Source organism: Brienomyrus brachyistius, chromosome 14, assembly GCF_023856365.1.
Source record: "Brienomyrus brachyistius isolate T26 chromosome 14, BBRACH_0.4, whole genome shotgun sequence".
Classification (NCBI taxonomy): domain Eukaryota; kingdom Metazoa; phylum Chordata; class Actinopteri; order Osteoglossiformes; family Mormyridae; genus Brienomyrus; species Brienomyrus brachyistius.
This window is the reverse complement of record NC_064546.1, coordinates 10,847,040-10,863,562: the sequence shown is the minus strand read 5'-3', so window position 1 is coordinate 10,863,562 and position 16,523 is coordinate 10,847,040. Positions and strand designations below refer to the sequence as shown.

The 16,523-nt window shown below is 40.2% G+C and overlaps 1 protein-coding gene across 1 annotated transcript in view; it reads left to right on the top strand.

Moving 5' to 3' along the window:
* The window catches only part of spata17 (spermatogenesis associated 17), a 34,135-nt gene extending 20,255 nt beyond the window's left edge, over nt 1-13,880 (top strand). Inside the window, exons 9-10 of the mRNA XM_048975756.1 lie at nt 1,063-1,198; nt 13,074-13,880. Coding sequence (XP_048831713.1) covers nt 1,063-1,198; nt 13,074-13,154 — 217 coding nt within the window. The 3' untranslated portion in view covers nt 13,155-13,880. The remainder of the gene's footprint in view (nt 1-1,062; nt 1,199-13,073) is intronic.
* Nucleotides 13,881-16,523: the final 2,643 nt, after the last annotated feature.

The following is a 16,523-nucleotide window of genomic DNA, read 5'->3' as shown; positions in this document are numbered from 1 at the left end:
GGTTAAAGGCGAGATGTAACGAAAGAGAAATGATGTAGTGCCCGTTTAATATGGGCTTTATTGCAGAGTGCGGGCTGCGGAAGAGCCAAGGTTGTCCGTTGTTTGTTTGTTTTCAGATGAGCCAAGCCTATACCCAGTGGACATTTAGCTAGCCCACACAGACACCTCTTGTACCACGCAGGATAAATCTTCCTTCCTGCAACGTGTCTTGGGTGCAATTTACAAAATCAACCTCGCTGTAATTAACATCTGGCATTTTTCCTAAGTAACAGCTATTTACACTGATCGTGTGCCCAGCAACACAATACACATGAACAGCGAGGCGGGGGTTAGGGGGGGCCCAGCCTAAGACGCTTTGCATGTTCTTGCAGGGTGTGAATCTCCAATTTACAGATGTCTGCACGTTTAAGAACATTTGCCCAAGAAGGCATAGAGTCATTTAGTCATTTGGGTAGCATTAGCTAGAATCAAAGGCTTCTAATGCGGCTAAGTGAGAGTAGTAACATTAAGGAACGCTCCTATTGTCAGGGTAACGGGAGGGCTGGAATAATAGAAGATTTTTTATGGAAAATTATCAATTCTGCTGTTTTGTGGAAACTCTTTTCTCACAAATGAACACTTTTGTTTTCCATGCTGAACTGAGAGGTGCTAGATATAGATGCTAGAATACATTATTCTTAATTCAATTCACTTGGTTCAGTTAAATTTTCATTTTATCTCATTTGTATGTATTTTATTCACGTGTAGGCTGCATGCATAACTCTTCAGACGGCTCTCTTTTAAAACACCTTAAAGCACTTGAAATATTATATTACTTCAGCGATTGGTTAACCGCTTAAAGACCACATTAAAATCCAATGTATCACCACGTTTACTGGCCTTGTATCATAAGGTTCATGGTTGCAAAAATGTTTACAGATTTTAAGGCGTTTTGCTTCAGGCTTTTCTGCACTTTAAGATATCCAGTCGTCTCTACAAATTTACTTTGATTGTGCCTTCATCATTGTCTGAAATTAGAATGATTATTTTAAAATTCAAATGTCATGTCTTTCCCCCTCCCAGATTTCAGCCTTTTTCCCATGCGCACAGAAACAAGAAGTACGAGAGGTCAATTCACACAGCGTCCTCTTACGAAAGGCTGGGGTACGGCACCGTATATTTCAGAGAAGAAAACCAGGGGAAACTGCGAGGAAAAAAGGTACATCCCCACTGTCTAACTGCAGTGCAACTGAAATATTATACCTGGTTAGTAATTAATCCTTGTTATGCAAAAAATGAAAGTAAAATTTTCATCTTAGTTTTAGTGTATCGGTCACATCAAACTGCAGTGTAATGAAGCATGTTGGACATTACTAAAGATTACTGTCATTTCTCATCACGTTTTTTCTTAACCATAAAGAACTGATACACTAAGGGAGGCAAACGTGCAAAAAATTAGATGAAGGAACATTGTATGAGAAAAAAAACAATGAATAAAGGAAAGAAAGTCGTCCTCGGTTTCACACATTAGGAGACTGACTGTGTCTTGAAGGCCCTTCATAGGTCAAAGTCTTATGAAAGCAGAAATGGGAAATGTTCAGTCGAAATGGAATTAAATGAATTACCTCCAGTTGTATGCTGCAGCCATACGCTATGCAGGGTTACGTGGTTTATAAGAATGTAGGGGTGTATTTAATTTGTGCTACTCGAGGACTTTGCAGTAATTTAATGCAGCATTTGGGTACCTCAGGCTACACAAAGCTGATCCATGTCCTGCCCAAGGGGGTTGGATGAGGACCATACTCTGCAGGTGTAGCACACCCCAAACCCACCTTTGGAAACCATGGTGTGCTCGGTGCGCTGTTCCAAACGTTAGTGATCGAAGCCTCTGTCACCTGCACGCTGACAGTAATGAGCATCCGGCTTAACGACCGTGGTTATGATTAGCATAATTGATGTGCAGGAATATGCCTCACAAAGGATCATTACTGACCTGAATATACATGGGACTTGGCTTTCTGACTTTTGGGGGTAATTGCACTGCCGACAAGAGAGGCTTTTGTCCAACGATCATCCATGGTATAAAAGCCATTGTGTTGAAAGACTTAAATCAGAATGACACATTTGTTAGATTTATCATACTTCCATGTGTCATAAAAATGCCTGAAACGGGTGAGAAAACATAATAATCAGTGCATAAGATGAATAGACCAAATGGGAAGACTATCAGTTATAAGCTACAGTACTGTAGTGTACAAATATAGGCTCGCTATCTAGGGATGTAATCATTATGATGTCATAATAGGTAATGAAGGAAGTAATGACAGGTAGTTAGATCTGAGGTGTAAAAGTGCATCTTTATAGCCAAGCCTCTATAAATAACTAGTTTCCCCCACAGTTGCAACAAAAAGGTCACCTGGACTTTCTTCAACCCTGTTTGTCAGTGTATACAGTATTTGGAGGTCACAGTATGTTTCTTTTTCCTTTTCCTGTCTTTCCTTCTCCCAGTCTTACTGTTGCCAAGTGTAATTCCAGCACTCTCAGCACCATTAACCTGCTGTAAAGCGACACTCCCTGCAAGTGATTAAAGCAGCAGGATGTGTGATGTGGAGAGGCCAGTCCTCTTTGAGTGGATTACCCCCCTACTTTGCAATGCTTCACTGCTAAAACTCACAAAGAGCGACTTTCTCTCTGAGTGTGACCCCCCTACCACAAAGCCCAGCAGTTGTGGGTTGTGGATTGTGGACCTAGAATGTCTTTTCTTTTATTTTGTGGCTTTTTTGCTGTCATAAATTCCATGACATTGACTAGGTGAATACATTTTTTTAATCCGTAACTTCTACTCAGCTGCAGGACTCTGACTCCATATTTAAACTGTTGATTTTGCGAGTAAATCTGTGTTGTTCAATCTCTACAAATAACTAGATAACAGGTGGATAGCAGGTGACCTGGGGTCTCATGTATAACGGCGTGCGTAGAATTCACACTAAAACATGGCGTACGGACAAAACTAGAAATGTGCGTACGCATTGGTTGGGGTTGCCGTGAAAATGTCCTTAGCGGTACGCCAGGTTTAGTGTTTATACTGTACATCTCAACGTGATTGTGGAAATGGGCACACACAGCGTTTTTGTACATACACCCCGTTTATACATAAGGCCCCAGGTAGCTTAATTGTTCACACTGCAGGTTCAGGCTTGGGAATCCGTTGATTCCCTCCCTCCCCTGTCATAGGATAATCAGTTCTCGAAACAGGTAAAACAAGGAGCTAATGCCTTGGCGTGCTTATTGTCTAACTAATTTTGGCATAAGCCAGTTTGGTCCCGACTTCAAATAGAGTCCCACTTGTCTCCTTGGGACTAATATGCAGTTCAGGCCGGACACATATAGCTGATGATTAGGGTTGGAGGAAGTGCATCGTAATCTCTGTGCCACTAATCTTCTAAAGACACATGCTACCGAAAACTGCGGTAGAGCAACTACGTCGATGTTTTTCAAGTCGTAGGGAAAACATAAATGGAAACAGTATTAGGATCATTTACATACAAGGTTTTTCATATTAAAATGGATATAAAGTTAATATGAAAATAAATGTGAATAAGTTGTTTGGATGTTTGAGGCAGTACATCTTTCTATATTTGCCTCATGTAGTACAGGATAGCTCTGTAATACATTATTAAATATACTTTTGAATGTTTTAATTATTTTCAAGAAGTGCATGTAAAGTCTTAGTTATCTGAATAGATAGATAAAAAATGTCTCAACCTGGATTAGTTTCCAGTGTTTTGTGACTTTCAGTACATAACAGAATCCATTACCAGCACATTTCTCTGGTCCATTTTTGTAATGGACACAGAGAATCAAAGCTATATAGCCATATATATGGGCAGGAGGCGAATAGTCATATTTCATAGTTTATGGCCAGTTTTTAGCATTATCAAAAACCAAAGAGTAATTCTGCACCACACATTTGTCTCCTGCTAGTTTTATGTTTTATGAAAAAGTGGTTTTTGACTCTTTAATTTCTCCCAGGGAAAGCAATGTCCCTTGGTGACCATCCCAAGCTTTGAAACATAAATTGATTCTAAAGAGGAAATTAGATGGTACTCATTATACTGTCTAACTAGTAATCCAGTGTCATTTGTCTGTGCAATGATGAATGCCCTGCTTTTACCCACCTTCCCTGCTTAACAATGAGAGTCACGCACCCAAGGCATTGCGCAAACCTGCCTTTTAATGAATCTCTGTTGCCCCTCAGTTTTTTTGCAATGACTCCCAGGAAGATAATGACGGATATGGTGATTTTCAAGTGCATTTCTGATTAAATTAAACCTATTTTTTCTCTTCCTTCATTTTTGTCAACAGCTATACCTTTATTATTTACAAGATTTCTTAAAATGTGTGTACTGAGAGCTTGTACTAATATCTTTATTGTGCTGGTAAAAAAGCAAGGAAATATTCCTTAAATTCATTTATTTTAAGAAATGCATTTTTGTATAATTCTCAAAAAAGACCTATTTTAATAATTATTTTAAATAGTCATTTGGGGGGGGGGGGGTTATTTTATTATTTTTAGGACTGCAGTTGTAGAATAACACTATTTGTACTTTATATTAAAATAGTACAATTCAGTACCAATAATCAGAATCAGTTGCATTCTTATTCCAAAACAATCAATATTTGCGATACTGCTTTTTATGAAACAAATTGTTATAAAAGTCGTTAATCGAATAATTTCTGTGCCGCCTGAAGTATTGTTTCTTTTGACGTTACAACTTAGACATGCAAAGCTAACCCGTTCTGACAGAGTGACAACGGACCCCTCATCTACCGTAATTAGCATGTTAGGTAATGGCAGCTCGGTGACCCGGTTTGGGGGGAGAGGCGGGGCTGTGGTCATCATTGAGCTTGCGCCACTGCTGAGTGGACAGGCCCGCTCGTTACCATGTTTGTGTTTTCGCCTACCAGCGTTAACAAACGGAAGCAGCAGGCTAATTACGGTGGCTAATGAAGTGCAGCAGCTTTGCAGCTATGCCCCTCTTTCCGGTTGCGTTAGGCTTTCATCAATCACGTCTTTAAACTGATACATCTCAACGACTGGACCCGCAATGGCTCTGCTTCCACACTTTTTAATGTAGCATCAGTAATTGCTCCCCCCCCCCCCCCCCCCCCAAATGCAGTTTATTTCCCATCCTTCCTTCCCTCCTGTTTTTTTCATCACCGTTGCGGAAAGTTAGTGGCAAATAGAAACTGTCTGGAGCAATGCCGTCTCCTTGTTAATTATCGTCTGGGTGATGCGCCTGACATACGGGATGTATTTTAAAGCGAATGGTATTTACGGTATGTATAATAAGCAATAAATAAGTAAAATAAACCGGGACGATGACAGCGATTCCGAGACGTGGTGTGAAGTCGATGTTCGGGCCCACTAGCCCTCGCTGGCCTACAAGACTGCACTACATTAGTGACCAAAGGCTGAAGATAATTCACTATAACCATTTTATAGGGATATAAAATTCTCCAGATCCTTCATTTGCTCTATAATAAACAATTCTTATGACAAGCATCTCACGTTTTATGCTACATATGTATCAATTAATTCTGCACTTGCTTCCATCATGTCAGCACTTCCTTATGTCCGGCATGCAGGGAGCCTCAAGTAAGCGTAAATTCTGAGGTGTCATTAATGCAGGCTACACTGCTTTAAAAGTGGCCTTATTGGCACAGATTTATAAAAACAACTTTTAAGTTACAGAAGCACGTGAGCACATTTTGCCTGCAGAAATAAGGGCCTATGTCCATCCATCCTTCCATCCATCCATCCATCCATCCATCCATCCATCCTATGTTCCATAACCGCTGTGGGGGTCACAGTAACCGAAAAGAAAGGAATTACTCTGCATGGGACACCGGTCTGCAGCAGGACGTACATATATAGATGCATGCATACATGCAAATAAACAAGCGCATCCATGAACATAAACATCTTTTATTATAAGGAATTAACTGGTAATGACTGGTAACTGTGGATACTGGTGATGCATTAGGCTAATATCATTGTGATATTAATAAAAATGCTGAACTGGTGAAATAATGAAGAGTGGAAGTAAATAAATGTTTCGGTCTATTTCAGTGTAATATTGGATAATAGTGTAATAGTGTAATTTAATTGTGTCCTGTAGCAATTCATATGTAGACTCTTATTTTACCCTATATTACTACTGCATGCAATATTACATCTAATTGCTGTAGTCTAGACACGGAAAACTGGCATCTTTGTCACAGCCGCATAAATTAAGCCTGTTTGGTTTACTGTAGGGTGACTGGATTTGGGTTGTTTGAAATTTAGTGTCTGTCCACAGCTTATTGATTTAGTGACAGTTTTCTGTGCTCAGAGCGTAATATGAAGAGACTGGCACCCAGGGTAGCTGCTGATGAGTAGTAGGGCACTCGATTGTGCTTTTGCGTGCTTTCGCTGAACCACCAGGCTCTGCTATACTGGTAACGTACTCATGGAAATCCATTAAATTATTCCAGCTGCTATATCAGATTTTTCCCTTTCATTCAATTTTCTCCAAATTGGCATGACTGCTGTGCATTTAAAAAGTGTGTATTTGTTTGTGTCAGAAGTACACACATTTTCAGGTTGTGAATTCCTACTGTATAAAAAATATTTTGTTATTCAGTCATTGTACTTTAATGCAGAAAACTAGAAGTAATGGGAAATGTATTTTTTTTTTGCATTTAATCTGTGGTTTCCGTATTCTGTGTCTAACTTCATGTAATAACCATGTAATATTCAGATGGGATATGAATGGAATTACAATAAACGCTTTCTTCTTTCGTCAAAGTAGATTCCGTATTAAAATGCATATCATATTTAAAAACAACATGTTTTAGGCTGTCCCCCGCTGAGAGAATAATTTCAGGATGTTTGCTTGATGCCCGTTCTCGCGGATTCTTTGCAGTCCAGAATAAAACGACTTCCCTCTGTGAAAAACAAATGGATGATAAAAAGCGCCTCGTATTTCAGAAATGCATATTTCATCAGCGATCTGAATAACACCAAATCATTATGCATTGCCGCCTCAGCGTTTGTCTGATTACCATAGACCATAAATACTAACTCTCCTATCTTGATGAGTTTCTGCCATGCGGTAGCTTAATACATACAATTTAATTTTGAGTGTCCAGGGGAAAAGTTTCTGGAACATTACAATTTCATGGTATATATTAAAGTGCTATTGACAATAGTTAATTGTCCAGGCATCATGGGAGTTTGAATTAAAAAGATTACATCAATTAGGACCCTTTAATCATATTAGGTACTTGTCAATAGACGTGTACTTAGATAATAAATTAACAGGTCTTGTTCTCCCCATTTCATCCCAGTTGATCTTTTTTTCTTTTAATACTTTTATAACGTCATATATATATATCATTTGCCGTATGAAATAACCTGCTGGGTTTTGAGTCTGGACAATTTATCCAGAGACAATGTATCCAACAACAATGTAACCAATAATAGAACAGCTAAAGAAAGTATCCTTGAGGTTAGAAAGTATCACTTTACATCCATCTTCCAACCATTTATTGAGTACCGGCTCGCTGGGGGGGCTGGAGGGTATCCTTGGCAACATCGGGCACAAAGCAGGAGAACACCTTGGGTGGGATTCTAGATCAGTGTAGGACACACGCTTACTCACATTCATACACTACGGGCAATTTCGGAAAAACCAATTTACCTAACCATGTGTTTCTGGACAGATCAGTATGGTGGTGCAGCAGTTAGTGTTTGGGGCCAAGATTCCAGTGTCTGTCATGGCTCCACGCGTGTGGAGTTTGCATGTTCTCCCCATGTCATTGTGGGGTTTACTCCAGGTACTCTGGTTTCCCCCCACAGTCCAAAAATACCCATCCGTCCATCTTCTGTAACCACTTATCCAATTCATGGTCGTGGGGGGTCCACAGCCTATCCAGGAGTCCATGGATGTAAGACAGGAAACAACCCAGGGTGGGCCACCAACCTATCGCAGGGCACATTCCAAAAAAATGCTAAAGTGCTGAATTTCCCATAGGTGTGCATGTGTGAGTGTGCCCTGCAATGGGCAGGTGCCCCATCCCTGGTTACTCCCTGCCTTGCGCCTGTTTCTTCTGAAATGGACTCGCGGGTATGGAAAAGGGACGGATGGGTGGAAACTGCTCGTTGGTGTGACTGGTGTGTGAGTGCCCTTTAATGAGGTGGTGCCCCATCCAGGGTTATTCCATGCCTTGCACCCCTAGCTTCCAGAATCGGCTCGGGACCCTCAAAACCCCGCATCGGAGAAGTGGGTTTAGAAGACGTATGTTTCTGGGCTGCTGGAGTAGACCAAACCCAACCAACCTGGGAAAAGCATGTAAACCTCATACACACAGCACTGAGGCAAGATTCGAACCCGCAACATCGGACGTGTGAAGCGATAGTGTTTCCCACTGAGTCATTCTACATTATTATTATTATCATATCACTGCCACTATCTGGCTTTAAAAGTGAGAAATTAAGTGTTGCGCGTTACATGCAGTTCAGCCCTGAGCTTTATTAATTTGACCTTTCGAATATCTTGGACCTGGATCTTCAGAGGGGAATAAAAGCAGAGGTCACTCTCACTGCAGCCAGAATTAGCCGCTTATAATAAAAAAAAAAATGTCTCTCCTCTTTCCCCAGCAACGGTCTGTTGGGAGGCAGGAGCAGGGCGACAGGAATTAGAAATTACACCATCAGGTTTTCCCAGTGACTAAAATAATGTAAACTCATTTTAGGCCAGGCCGCAGCCAGTGTCAGCGTGTCCGAACGAGAGGAGTACATTGGACGCATTAACACCTGGCCCGGCCCTTCTTGGAATAAGTGAAATTAATGGACCTCTTTTCATGTACGACAAGGCCACGGCACCCCTTTCATGCTGCTTACAGTCAGAAAAAAAAGTCAATACTTTTTTATTACTTGATGCTGACCTGCATTCTGCACTACAAGTGCCGCCCCCACTAATTGGTTTCAGTTGTGGTTAAAAAAAAAAACTCACGCAGAACACAGCAGCAAATAAATCAATCATATATATATTTTTCTTTTTTTCTTTCCAGGTTTTCGTTTTTTTTTTCCCTTCAGTTCGGTAAGTTTTGGGAGAGGAAACAAATGCTAAATTAAATAGTGGACTCCCTGGACCAAAAATCCATACTTTCTGTGTTCGTTTTATGACAAATGGTTTGCTAGATTGTGAGTCAGACTCAGTGGAGTTCCATCACACTAATGCATCTCCCTAGCACTGGAATGTGCAACCGGCTAATGTAGCTACTGCGCTAAGAATGGTGATTTTGCTGCACACTTCTATTGTGCAAAACCCTGTCCGATAAAAGCTGCAGTAGCTTAACGCCATGCTACTTTGCGTACACTTGGTGCAGGTTCTACAAAGGACAGGTTATTTAAGTCATCGCTTATTTTATGAAACCCTATAAAAGAGATAGGCAACGGTGATGCATTTGGCGGACAAACATAATGTATCTTTTAAAACGTCAATTAGATTGCATGCCGATTTAATCTGGCCAGTGATTTATCAGGAGCTGAAGCTATAATGATATGATGGAATCATAATATGGTCACATAACGCTGATTCAAAGACCGTGCTTATTGATTTTCTTACTTTAGAAGTTGGTATAATGGTATGATTGTGCTCTAATGATTTTAAAGAGTGACTAATGATTTAACCTTTCCATCGTAGGAAGGTCACTGCTATTAATATATCTGCTGTTTAGCTCTCTGTCAGACCTTATTCTGCATTTTATGTTTTAAACTGGTCTGAACTGGTCTGGACGCAGAGAAGCAGCAGGGCTCGGAGTTCAGATCCCACCTCTGCTCTGCATCTGGAGATTGCATGTTCTCCTCATATCTCACAGGCTTCCTTTAGCTGCTCCTGTTCCCTTCCACAGGCCAAAGGCAGGCAGTTGGGCTGATTGACATTTGTAATTTGCTCACAGCGTATGAAAGTGTGTTTGCATGCGTGCCGTGCAATGGACTGGCATCCCACTTAGGATGTCTCCTAGCCTTGTGTTATATGCTACATGGAGCAGGCTCTAGGATCTCCTGTAACCCTGATCAGTTTAAGCCAGTATTTCTCAATCCGGTCCTCAGAGATCCACAGCCAGTACACGTTTTTGCTCCCTCCGAGACAGAGCTGGGAGGGTGCAAAAACGTGGACTGTCTGTGGGTCCCCTAGGATTGGATTGGGAAACACTGGTTTAAGCAGTTGGAGGATGTGTGGGTGGATGTTTAAAATCTGCGTCTTTAGAGAATAGACGTTGTAGCTATTTTATTTTAATGTATTTGATTTCCTGCACACTAACAATAGAAGAATACGGCAAAAAAAAGGAAACTCATACTGTACAACAGATGTAACATTATTGCTTAGTAACGAATGCTAAGAGGTGTGTTCTTGGTTGGCGTCTGGGGTACAAAGGTGACACGCCTATCATAAGCCCAAAATAAGTTCTTACCCTGAACAGACTTAGTAGTAACTTTTATTCCTGGGTCTTGAACCCACACGTCGTTCATGTGCTTGGTGCATGTTTTACTTTCTGTTTCTGGTTAAAGATCTAATGTAACCGGCTGGCAGTATGAAGAGACAGTATCTTTGAATGAACTGTACACCAGACTTAGCTTGCTTCAGTGTCTATTATAACCTTCTTCGGTATGAACAATTTGCCCTATGGCTGTATTTGAACCTTGCGGTCTTCTTGGTAACACCTAAGAGGGTCTTAGACACCAGTCATGTAATGTATGCTCTGTGCTGAAAACCATTCCTGCCCACATCCATAAAGCACCATTGCTGACTGTTATGTTGTATTTATAAAGCTCTGCTCATTATTGGCTATAAGACCTAAAATATAGTGCCTCAGTCAGATGGTCTAAACCAGTCTCTACACATATAGACTCTCTCAAATATACTCTTTATATTTATAGTAACAAAATAGTAATATAGTCCATTCTTTACAATGGGAATAACTTGCACATTTCCTTCTTAGAGGGCAATAATGTGTAGCTCAGATTTCACTGAAGCAGCACCAATAGCACTAAACAACAGGACATTTCAGACTGTTTTTGACCTACGCCTTAATTGCCTGCAATGAAAGATGAATATCTCTGCAAGCCTTGTTTCACAGCTGTAATATGTGTCCGGCTCTGTTAGCGATACTGGTGGGAGCCCTCCGCTCGGAGGGAAGCTCTCGATTCTGTTGTGCATTGCCTAATTCTGATGAGTCCTATCTGTCCTCGGGCAGCAGTGGGTGAAGTTACTCCGAGTCGTTTAAGGGGCCAGATCGCGCATCGCACAGTGACCGTCACGAAATATATAGACAGCTCTTTGTTTGACTGGTTTGCGGGACCTGCCTCAGGACGGCCCGAGTTCCAATCATATCTACAATCCTCAACGGTGACTCCCTTCCCGAGATTCAATCGCTACATGCCCAGCATTTACAGTACAGGGTGCTTAACAAAAAAATTCTGGGGCGTAAATTTTTGGGCACAGCACGGTTCTGGCTTTCGAGCGGCTTCGCTGGCCTGACCGCGCCACGCTTTAACGTGGTAGATTGTGTTATTGTGGGGGGCGATGTTTACAAGGACAGCAAAAACCTGTCCCGTGGCATTGGCAGAAAGATGATTGTCATCACAGCGGACGCTGACTGACAGAGCGATTGCGAGGAAGCCTCTCAGGATGAGCCTGTCAATGCCCCAGTCAATGACATTACTTTGTCCTTCCTCAACTGCAGTTTTTTTTAGGTATGGGCCAAAATAAAGGAATAAATCTCCCACCCAGAACCCGACCGCTAACATGCTTAATTTCTGGGTTCCGAGAAGCTATTTCTATTGTCTTTGGCTTGTTGTATGGGCCGACCGTTTGACAACCGTTTAACCGGCTATGAAAAGGTTTACGTTTCGGACCCTCATGAGAGGGGTCATAACACTGTAGCCCCTGCTCAGGGAGAACCACAGGCTCTTTCGTTTCCACAGCAACTAGGCCAGTTATAAAACCCAAATCCAGTCCAACTAAAAATATCTGGATTTTTTTTTTTTTTTTTTTTTTTCTGCAGCAGTGCTGAAAAGGAGGTCACGATTACTGTTGTGGCTTTAGCATTTATCATTAAGGGGCTGACTGGGTCCTGAAAAAATGAATTACAGCCGTGATTAAGAGACCTATTTAAATCCTGTAGCTGCATGTCCATTGCTAGCGTCGAAGGTTGGGGTCGTGGACGCGCAGGATAATGTTGAAGGATATGCTTTTAGTCTCAGAGCTGCAGAAGTTCGTCTGGAGAAGCTGGGTTCTGCAATACCGCCATTCCAAATCAGTAGTTAAACTTCATGATACCGTCTGATTTTTAAATATCAAAACAGAACAGCTAAAATATCTAAAACAGCTGATGAAAAGATAAATCACACTATATTGCCAACCAGCATGCAATTCGTGAAAAATGACAGAGGGGGCACTAATGACCATCGTATGTCTTTACCAAAATTTTATATTTACACAGCAAATAAGTCTTCAAGTGTTTTATGTTATACAGTTTTGTTACAGGGAAATAATATTAGTGGACTTTAAACACATCTAATTAAAACAGGTTGCTGCCATAAAAACATGGGATGTAATAATCACACACAACAAAGTAAACACATTGACACACTGTCAAGTACGGAAGAATACGGTTCAGCCCAATAGCTATCAGTGAGTTACCTGCTGGATATAACAAGAAGCTGGTAACAGGAATGGTGGAGGATCTGACTTTATGGTGGAGACAGTGAGTTAAATAATATTTCTTCCGATGCTGAACACCAACAAGCAAATTATAATCTCACATCTAATTGCTACGTCTTATGTGTATGTTTGACTGTTCTGGTGTTTGTTTGGCATGAAATCAAGTGCAGTGTCCTCAATGAACAATGAATATAACGAAGATTATTTGATATTATTGGTTTGTTTTATTTCAGTGCATTGTTGACTGTCATTTCAGCATTTTTGTTATTGAAATGTTTTAATTATTGCTGTCTATATAATATTTTATTTCTTTTTCAGCCCTTCAAAAGCATCTTCACAACCTGCCACGTTTTTGACAAATTTGGACAGTTCTATTCCAATGCTGGTAAAATAGTGTAGAGATTCCTGAGATGTGTCCCATACAAGGACAAAGATTTCCATGCCAAAGGTGTTTTGTAACAAGGTTCTCCGTGAAGTTAAAAACAAAATAATATTTTAGGTGTTACAGGCAACATATTGGCTTATATTGTACATGTGCATAATTTCATGTCTGCTGTACATTTGTTTTAATAAAAAACACAATGTGTGATTTACAAAAAAAAATCTAACTAAGGACATGGGATAGTGCAGGTTCCGGAAAACATGCTCATTGCTTCACTTATTGTAATAACTTACAGTTATTACAAAAGCTGCACACAGCATGTAATATAGGTCCAAGTTATATGTGAGATTTATAAATCGGGTGTTAATTTATGGAATCTAGAGGGATTTCGGGATTTTATCATTTTATCTAGCTAGCCTTGAAATGTGGTGTCACAGATTTCAATGTCTGCTTGACATCTTAGTGACATACTTAGCCTGAGAAACATTATAAAGGTACTGTTGAAATGAAACCCAAATTTCAATTCATTTAAAGTACTAAATGTAGATTAAAATAACAAGTGGATTCTGGTACGGCATCCCATCCAAGGCATATGCTGTCCTTATGTCTGTGCAACCTGGGAGACCCAGCAGTCCCCTCCATGACCCTAACCATGATAGGTGCCTACAACATGAATGCATGGATTTTGGTATCGTTAATTTTTATTAAATTTTTTCGCCTTTAGCTGAATAAAACAATTTGTGTTACCTTTTCCGTGTGTCCTTTATTTGCATGTTTAGTTTGGATTACTTTTTACTTATTGAGTTTGGTGCAGTCTGTGGTGAAGGATGAAATCTTGTTCTGTTACACACCTAAGACATAAAGCCAAATACCGTGTCTGAATAAAACCACCAAAGGTGTGCGTACTTCATTCACTTTGAATAAAGCAGCATGTTTAATGTTTCCATGGGGTGTCGCCACAGAAAATGAATGTCCTTTAATTTTAGTGAGTGGGAGACGGCCGAACCCGCGTGATCCTGCTTCTCCTACCAAGATTTAATTTCCACAAATAATTCTGAGTGCTCTGTTGTGTACGGCGGAGTTGTCGCCGACTGGCTGCGGCCGCTGTTGATGAATCAAGAAAGCACCGGTAATTTGGAGATGCAAGAGCTATCTCTATGATTGCTCCTGTTCGGGGTAGTCCATCACTTCACAATAATTCACCCGCCGCTGACTCCTGCCTCAAAAACCGTGCTCTCCCATCAGTGCGATTAGAAAAACTCTGCCTTTATCAGATTAATCCCTTTTTTTGTTGAAAGTTTGACCCCCAAGAGGAAGAAAAAAATAAAAAAAACGCTTATTGCTAGGTACGATGCCATTCCCTTGACTGACTTCACTCACTTATCGGAGAAGTTTATAAGATGTCCCCTTCTTAAGTGGCTCTTGTTAAGTGCGAAGGAAGTCGAAGGAACCTTGCATGAACTGTCAAAGAGGTGAGGGAGATTTCCTTCGCCTCTGATATTACGTACTGCAACATTTACTGTACAGCAAATAGCCTCCAAGGTTTCAGTTTCAGTGCTCAAGAGAATTAAGTGCTATACCTTTAAAACAAACCTAAAAAAACAAACAGAAAGGCAGAAAGGCAGCTGCACGCCGGCAGGGTATCAGGCTTAAACGCCACCTGTGTGTTCATGTGTGGAGTTTGCATCTTCTTCCTGTGTCAAAGGGCTTTCCTCAGGGTACTCCGGGTTCCTCCTGCAGTCCGAAGTCTTGCAGTTAGGCTAACTGACGTCTCTAAAGTACCCTGTAGGAGAGGGCAATGTCAACTGTATGTGTATATGTAGCCAGCTGCTTTCACATAAAAGTGTCAAAGTCAGTTTTAAGGGTTTTGGTCAAAATCATGGTCTTCTGTTCTACTGTCCTCCTATCAAGTCAAGCATCTTGAGAAGTTTATAGTCGCTACCCTCTGTGTGATTATAGATGGACATATAATAAGGGCCCTATGTGAAGTCTTTTTAGTAAAGAATGACTTATCTAAGGCTTCTCTTTCCCAGAATTCCTCCCCAGTCACTAACTGCTGTGTCATCCTCAGCTTAGGGATGCAGTCAGACTAACCGTAGTATTCCTGTATTACTGGATAAGGGATTTGCATCTGTTTCGTATACCAGGGGATTTCTGCCAGAGACTGTGTAAAGAAAAGATAAGAAAAAAGAAAAGAAAAAGAGTCGTCAAAAAAAAAAAACTACGTAAAATGTTGTATACTTAACAAATCAATGTCACTTTACAATAGCATTACAGTTTGGGTATGTGCACAGTGTTCTGAAGCACTGAATACAACCAAAGACATTTTTCTTTTTTCCAGCAGACTTGATAGTTAAGTCAATCAGAAACGTGCAATTAACAATCCTGTCAGTACACTTTGTGCTTTGTATGTTTTTCTTTTAAACGGAAATGTTTGTTGGCAATACCGTGTAGTGCCAGTAAACCAGCTTTATATTTTATAGCAATGAATATTTGCTGGTCGCTCACCAAACGTTGCATTAGGTGAGGTGTTTTCACAAGGGAAACAAATGGCTTGGGAGCAGCTCCCAAAGCTGTAGATACTGTGCTAATTCACATTACTGTGATGGTGGAGCTAATGTCCACATTGCCCGAAAGGAACAGGGGACACAGCAATCAGCTGCAAACGCTGTCTCGCAGTATTAGTGCAGTTTCACCACGGAAAGTACGCTTTCACCCTGCCAATAGCAATGGCAATGGGTTACTCTGGATCATGTGTGGCTTCAGGCTGGAACCGAAACTGGGTCCATAGAGTCTCTGGTTGCTGGTTTTCTCCCGCATGAGGGATAATGTAACAAAGAAATTAAATTGTATGGCTCTGCATTTTTATTTTTTTTTATTTTTAAAACATGGTCTAATTTTACAAGGTGTTCTTAGGAATGTAACACGTATATAACAGCAAAATAATAATAATAATAATAATAATAATAATAATAAAACTATTTGTTTAATCATACACTATGAAAAGTCTATAAAATTCTTCTATAAAAAGAAGAATAAAATACTAACCATTGATATATTAATTTAAAATTAGCATTAACGATGCCTGTGTTGTAGTCTAGAAATTGTGTCCATGGAAGCATTAAAAATTACATTTATTACAATTAATGATAAAATTAATTATCAGATTATGAATGAGTCAGTTTTTTTTGCTTTTAGAAACTAGAGCCATAGATATTTAAATATTTATAGTAGATCCATCTATTTTTTATGAATCTCAGATTTAATAAGAATCTCAAAATTTGAGATGCTGTTACACAATGACCGTAATACTAGAGCAGTAAAACCAGTTACTTCGCTAATTTATACACGCAGCATCAAATGTATAGTTCTAATGTATCAAAAGC